Source organism: Halictus rubicundus, chromosome 15, assembly GCF_050948215.1.
Source record: "Halictus rubicundus isolate RS-2024b chromosome 15, iyHalRubi1_principal, whole genome shotgun sequence".
Taxonomy (NCBI): domain Eukaryota; kingdom Metazoa; phylum Arthropoda; class Insecta; order Hymenoptera; family Halictidae; genus Halictus; species Halictus rubicundus.
The window spans coordinates 2,986,642-2,993,907 of NC_135163.1; the positions used below are offsets into that span (position 1 = coordinate 2,986,642).

At 39.9% G+C, this 7,266-nt stretch overlaps 1 protein-coding gene across 4 annotated transcripts; it reads left to right on the plus strand.

The window, feature by feature from the left end:
* The first annotated feature begins 305 nt into the window (after nucleotides 1-305).
* LOC143361278 (uncharacterized) lies at nucleotides 306-2,628 on the plus strand. 4 transcript variants are annotated; one of them, XM_076800545.1, is made up of 4 exons: nucleotides 306-702; nucleotides 1,082-1,324; nucleotides 1,388-1,521; nucleotides 1,747-2,593. In XM_076800545.1, exons 3-4 carry the CDS (start codon nucleotides 1,456-1,458, stop codon nucleotides 2,050-2,052), a joined length of 372 nt encoding a protein of 123 aa, XP_076656660.1. In that variant the 5' UTR covers nucleotides 306-702; nucleotides 1,082-1,324; nucleotides 1,388-1,455; the 3' UTR covers nucleotides 2,053-2,593. The 4 variants fall into 4 exon arrangements, with proteins under 4 accessions (XP_076656660.1, XP_076656659.1, XP_076656658.1 ...); XM_076800544.1 differs by lacking the exon at nucleotides 306-702 and having other exon boundaries at nucleotides 954-1,303; nucleotides 1,747-2,616; XM_076800543.1 differs by lacking the exon at nucleotides 306-702 and having other exon boundaries at nucleotides 954-1,324; nucleotides 1,747-2,591.
* Nucleotides 2,629-7,266: the final 4,638 nt, after the last annotated feature.

Consider the following 7,266-nt stretch of genomic DNA (forward strand, 5'->3'; position numbering starts at 1 on the left):
CAGTACTGCTGTCAAGTTGCTATCTTTTAACTCCGATTTTTAAACTTACCAGAAAGTGGTCACTCAACCCATTTAGATTTATCGTTTCGCATATGGTGCGCCTCGTTTAAAAAAAATTCACTGAAGTATCCTCTCAAATTTCGTGTTATCGATTAAGCAACGTGTCGAGTAGAAAGTATAAATAACATTAACAAATCTTGTATGAATTTTTTCAGATGGTTTTAGATCTTCGTCAATTTCATTATAAAACGTACAATTTTCACGAAATTAATTTCTATAAAATCAGTAATCTTGTAATAGAGCAATTCGTTTTTTGTTTAATTATTACATAAAATTTAAATGTCTCTGTATATAATGAAGATATGCAGTTTCAAAGTTTAGCAACAAGAAAAAAAGAGAATCAGAACATTAATTTATGGCGTCGCAATTTCCAAAATGCAAACGTCAAAGTGTGAAATTTTCCTGATGTGAATGATCCCGCGCGGTTTAACAAGAAAATAGACGGAATAAAAAATTTACCCATTTTGGGTCGTATTTGGACGCTACCAAAAGATGCGGCAATCTATGAAACAGAGATCATACTTTGATCTTGAAGGAAGCCTAAGCTGGACATTTCTAAAGTCCAGATATTAACATTTTTGAGAACACTATTTTTACCTTGTGTGGTGTGTTTCTACTTCTGCAGCCACATCTTCGAAGACGGTAAAGAAACCAGCGCATTCTCTCCTTTTTCACACAATCATCCTTCTTTCTACAGTGTTAATATTGCAATACATTAAATAATTCCTATATTTAAAAATTTATTTAATCATATTGCTACGTTCAAAATAAAGACTTGCGGGGCTTGGGGCAAGCCCAACGTTTACAAAAGTAAAAAATTCGATGTCTCGGCTGTTACAATTAAATTATTATTAAGTTACTTTTTATCAATTGTGATAATAACTAACAATAAGTGCCTCTGAAAACACGCGTGTACACTAGAGAATTCGTATCATCGGTTTCGAATTGCGTCGATGCTCGAACAATTGTGCATATCACAATAACGCTCTAGTCAGAATACTTATGTATATTTTATCGATAGAGAAGCGTGCGCCTCGTGCACCGTTGCTCAAGAATGCGAAAAGGTGTAATCACTTTAAAGAGGAAGAATATTTCGACCGCGGTGACTTTTGTGACGTGGGGCACCCGATAGGAATTCGAGGAACAAAACCCGCGCACTTCCGGTCCACGGATTGGAGTTCGTGCACCGAGTTAATCTCGCGCGATTCCAGAACCGTCCGGGCTAGAAAAGATAATAACCAACGTTCTGCCCTTTTCAAAAAAGGTCTTTTAAACCTCGCCGATAATCGGCCGGTTCCTTATTAACATCTTCGAAATTTCGTTGTAGGTACGGCTCGGTTAAGGTGTGCTGAGGGCACGTTTCGCGTGCACAACATATACGGCGATGGGAATTGCATGTTTCGAGCGATTAGTTACATTCTATGGCGAAACGAAGATGAACATCGACAACTTCGTTCAATGGTGCGCTTTACTTTTCCTAATACAACCAGTTTGGCTCGCTATAGTGCTCATTTTCAGCTATGTTACATAGGGATGTGCGGGTACCTGAAATTGCGGCCTCAGGCTCAAATCATGAATTAATTAATGAATTATTTGATTTTAATCTCATCTGTTCTAAATTTATATTGATTCTGAAATTATTTCTTCTAAGATAAATAGTATAAATCACTTGCTATCGTCCAACAGGTTGTCCAACATATCAAGGACAACTGGTATGAATATGGACCGTTCGTGATGGCCGAATGGAACATATCGGACCGTCAAACCTATTGCGATTACATGAGCACGGTCGGCACATTTGCTAGTGAACTGGAGTGCATAGTAGCTACGAAAATCAATTACACGAACCTGTCGATTTATCGGGAGATCAGGGACAGATATGAACTGAAACGGGTGTTCCACAACCATGTGAGCTCTCAGTATGAAACCGTGAGGCTTCTGTTCACCGGAAACTCCGACAGCGGCCATTACGATGTGCTGATACCCGATTGAACTGCGCGCGTCATCGATCAGACTGAAATCATTTGATTAAATTTACATGTGACCGTGTCTACGTCGTCCTTTTTGTTTTTCGAATAAATTGTGCCGTTTTTTCGTACGGAAGTATTTTTCCAGAACACGTCAATTAATTTCAAACTATCCTGCACCAACAGCATTCGTGCCATTTTGTAGTACATACATAGTCCTCGATTAACTGTGCGAGTTTTCAAACAGCCTACTGTTTGCATACCATTAGATCGTCCCCGATTTGTTTAATAGTATTCCTCGGGACTTGGAAGGACGGATAAACATTCCGTCAATGCTTGTCCAAAGTGTTCCGATCCGTTCGTACCGCTTGCACGATGTTCGCGGTTACTTCCTTCTCGCTTTCTTCCAGTGTGTTTGCAAGATCAATGAAAATCTCGTCATTGAAGAAGTCGAAACATTATACGATAAAAAGGAAAACAGGGAGAGTAAGGGCACGGACGAGATGCTATTAAAGACTGCCAGGCCCTGTGCTATTCAGCGGTGCCAAAAGTGGACCCAAGTGGGCCCGGGGATAACGTGGAAGATACTCGTCGGCGGTTCCGCGCTCTCTACCTAAATAGAACATACGTAAGACTACATGAGCTACGTGAACTACGTAATACTGCGTCAGTGGTATGAGTAATAACAATAACTAAATGTAGAATGCTGACATGGTCCATTTTGTAGTTGCTTGGAAAATAATTACTTTTTATTGTATAATTTCGTTACACTCTTATTGCCTTTTTATTTTCCTTATTGTTCACCATTGTGATCAGTTTTATAATCGATAGTTTATAGATGTAGGAAAAATGAAAGTAATTACTACGTAATATTCTAAAAATCAAACAAAGTATATTCTGTAATGATTATAGAATAAAAAAAAAGAATAAATACAATATACAATCTACTAGCAATGACAAAATTCAAGCGTTCTTATTGAGATACTTAGTAGGAAACAGAAAGTAAATTTTTTTACTTATTTATTTGGTAACGCCACTTCTAATGCTCGTCAGCATTGACTGCAATTATTAAAGCAGAGCTAGTAACAAGATAAAAGTATTAACTAATTAACTTTCGACGGCTCCCATCCATGCATGTGTTACCGTGAATGACCGAAATTGGAGAATGTCGACTTTCACCGGTGAATGTCAACAGATACCAAATACGTCGGTGAAAGATCGAATATTTTATTACGTTGTTGTATATTCGGACCCTGTCCGGTGTATGTCGACAATCACAGATATGCTCTGGTGGAGGTCCAAAACAGAAGAGTCAAAAAACAAGCGACTGGCTCTCTCCCGCCAAATCCTTTGTTCTGCTCGGAGTCAATCAGCTTTGTCAGTCTTATGCAAGCTTTGATAACGCGAGCAACGTTTTCTTAATTTTTTTCCGATACCCTAATTTATACTAAATGGATACTGCAGTAAATCGTGATCTTTTTCTTGAAAAGTTAAATGCATTAATTGCGGGTAAACGAGCAGACAATTGTTTTTATTTTTCTCAAGAAAAGTATTCTAAAATACTTTCTGAAGTGGTTTCTGCTAAAATTAAATGCAACACACCTTTGGATTACAGACGATTAAAACGTTTTGATGTTTTAAAAATTAATGATAAAGAGAAGTTAATTGTACCATTAAAACCAGGGGAAACGAACATACAGTATTATGTTACCAATGAAGAATTGTACAGTATACTATATGAAACTCACACCAGAATAGGCCACGGAGGAAGAACACGTATGCTTAAAGAGTTGCAAGTTAAATACAAAAATATCACATATGAAGTTGTAATGTTGTATTTAAATTTATGCAAACAGTGTCAAATGAAACACAGTGCACCACAGAAAGGTATTGTTGTGAAGCCGATGGTTAGTTCTGAATTAAACTCAAGATGTCAAGTTGATCTGATAGATCTGCAGTCAAACAGAGATGGCGAATATAAGTTCATAATGGTGTATCAAGATCATTTAACTAAGTTTGTCCAGCTACGACCTTTGAAAACTAAAAGAGCTCAAGAAGTAGCGCATCACGTTCTTTCAATATTTTTAACATTTGGTGCACCAGCAATATTGCAATCAGATAATGGTAGAGAATTTAGTAATCAAGTCATATCCGAAATATGCGCTATGTGGAAAGATGTTAAAATAGTTCATGGAAAGCCTCGTCACAGTCAAACACAAGGCTCAGTTGAAAGGGCCAATCAGGATATACAGAATATGCTAACTGCATGGATGAACGATAACGATACAAATAAATGGTCAGATGGTTTATCCTTTGTTCAATTTGCCAAGAACACTACATACCACGAAGGAATACGCCAAAGTCCTTATGAAGCCATGTTTGGCGTTAAAGCAAAAAGAGGCATAGCATCGTCTTTTTTGCCTGGCGAACAAATCGCAAATATTGAAACTGAAGAACAACTCGAAGAAATTGCCAATACTTCTGAAACCGAAGAACAGCTTGAAGAAACTGTTAATGCTTATAAAAAAAATTTGAGCGGTGGTCATACCGAAAACCATATTCCAAAGAAAAATATTGAAGAGGACCTACAACCTACAACGTCTTCACATCAAATTCTGACTGAAAAACACAAGTTGATTTCTACAAAAAGAGCAGCCGCGAAAGAAAATCTTCTACTGCAAGCAACAAAAATGTTACGAACCTCACAAAAACAATTTCCTCCTGCTCAAACTGGCAAATAAAAATGGTATCCTCAAGCAGCTTTACACACGTAATCAGTTCGTAATTTGCAAAGAAAAGTTACTTTCCATAGATGAGATTTCTTTTCAAGAAATGTCGCTGAGAGAAGCAGCTGCAGCTAATTCGAAAAGCGGTGGACAAGGCTGTACACGCTGTCATTGCAAAAGAAAGTGTTCCACAAATAAATGCAGTTGTAAAAGCAAGGGCCTCTTGTGCAATTCAAAGTGTCATAATAGTTTAAGTTGTTGCAATAAATAAGATTTGAATCACATAAGTAAGTCATTTTTTTATTACTATTATTTTCTTTTCTCATGTAGAATGTACTGTGTATTTTAAATTCTTGGTCATTCCTTTCCTATTCAAAAGTCGATTCGCCACCCCTTTGCCCTCCCCAAATTTATTTTCGCCTCCTCTAAAAATCGTTGCATCTCCTAAACCGAGCGTCGTAGGAAGAAAATAACAAAATTTTGGGAGGATTTACCAGGGGCATACCACCCTTACCTAATCCCGTAGTTCTACTCGAAAGTCGATTCACCCCCTTCTACCCCCAAGTGATTCCCTAATCCTAACCCTAACCCTAAACCTTTTTTATGAGGAAATGTAACGTAACGCACATAACCCGAAATTAATCACGACTTGGCGTGACGTTTTATAGCGACTGAATTACGGAGAAGAAAATATAAATCTCCAACATGTTCAACATTCACCATTAGTGCATGGTGAATGTCAACATTTACCGGTGTAAGTCAGAAATAAGGGTATTTAGCAAATATTTCGGACATACACCAAGCGACTATGTGAATGTTGACATTCACCGGTGAAAGTCGACATTCTCCAGATTTCGGTGTTTCACTGTAACATATGTACATCCAAAATGCATTCCATGCACAGAGTCTGTACGGTATCCGTAGTAAAAATGAAGTATATGGAATAGAAGTAGAATTGAAGTATATGATATATTCAGTTCTTGCTAATACACCTAAATCCGCAAACTGTCGGCAACATTGGGCGCGACACGGAAATGGTACAGTGGCTCTTAGAACCCCCCGAGGCCTTGACAGAAAAGCCCATAAGATGGAATGTCTGTACTAATCTTAAGTCTGTGGTTTAGTTGAGTTTGCTGAAGTGTCAATAATCAAATGGAAAATATTTTCATGGAAGAGACGTCATGAAGTTGATCTAATGTATGTATACTTTTTCTTTACTTCTATACTTTAGTAAATATTCATATTAGCGTTTATTTTAAAAAAATCGAATCGCATATTCTATTAAGGGCCAGTTTTCCCAGGTGGCCTTGAACAGTCGATAGTACCGCTATAACGGCCACTCGAAGAAGCTAAATAGTAACATTTTCGTCCAGTATGGGGAGCTGGGTGCACTTTCCACATTCAGTGTCGAGTGGCATTTTCCGAGTATCCTCTCTGATTCGATCGCATGATCTCTGACAATAGATGCGATCTGAGCATGCGTGGTCGACATCGTAAACGACGGCGCTGCCGTAGCTTCGTTCGAACAGCCGTGTCGTGGCACTCTCACACACCGCCAAGTCGGCCTGTACGTGTACCGATGAGACTAGCAAGGTTTCGGGAGGCGGCGATTCCTGACTCTATAATACAAAGGTGGGGCCTGTCAGTGGTCAAAAGCGGTAGACGAAGGATAAATCTAGATCGCTTGACCACCGGCAGGTCCTACTTTTGCGTTTTCGAGCAACATTTTCCATTATTCGGTCGCATAACGCCTGTCAGAGAAGCGATCTGGGCACGCGTGGCCGACATCGTAAACGACGGCGCTGCCGTAGCTTCGTTCGAACAGCCGCGTCGCGGCACACTCACACACCGCCAAGTCGGCGTGTACGTGTACCGATGAGAATAGCAAGGGTTCGGGAGGCGACGATTCCTGACTCTATAATACAAAGGTGGGGCCTGTCAGTGGTCAAAAGCGGTAGACGAAGGATAAATCTAGATCGCTTGACCACCGGCAGGTCCTACTTTTGCGTTTTCGAGCAACATTTTCCATTATTCGGTCGCATGACGCCTGCCGTAGCTTCGTTCGAACAGCCGTGCCTCGGCACACTCACACACCGCCAGGTCGGCTCGCTCGCACGAACTTGTCCGATTCTTTCCGAACCCGCCGGACAAAGTCGAGCAGGCAGCCCGAAACTCTCGGGTAGCCCGAAATGCTCGGGCCCCCCGAAACTCTCGAGTAGCCCGATGTGTCATGAAGTATCGCACGCCCGAATCGAGCCCGCCCGACTGTCTGCGACCCGACCCGAATCCGAATATCGGGCGGCCCGCACATGCCTACTTGTTACACAAGTAAATATCATCGGAATTATATCATATTTGGTTTAAAATTAATCAGAAAAATGCCACGAATATGTTGGTAAAAGTTTCATAAAAAAATAACGAAAAATAAAGAAGTTTTGTAATTGGATTAGTAGTGGTCGTCTGATCTCACACCGATATAGCCGACAATGTGTGGCCCACTCCTCGGCGACGAC

Bases quoted from the DNA above. Each gene is read 5' to 3' on its own strand.
- LOC143361278 (XM_076800543.1), top strand. From the start codon at position 1,063: ATGTATATTTTATCGATAGAGAAGCGTGCGCCTCGTGCACCGTTGCTC. The intron at 1,325-1,387 runs GTCTTTTAAACC...ATTTCGTTGTAG, and splicing joins TTCTGCCCTTTTCAAAAAAG to GTACGGCTCGGTTAAGGTGT. The intron at 1,522-1,746 runs GTGCGCTTTACT...ATCGTCCAACAG, and splicing joins ATCGACAACTTCGTTCAATG to GTTGTCCAACATATCAAGGA.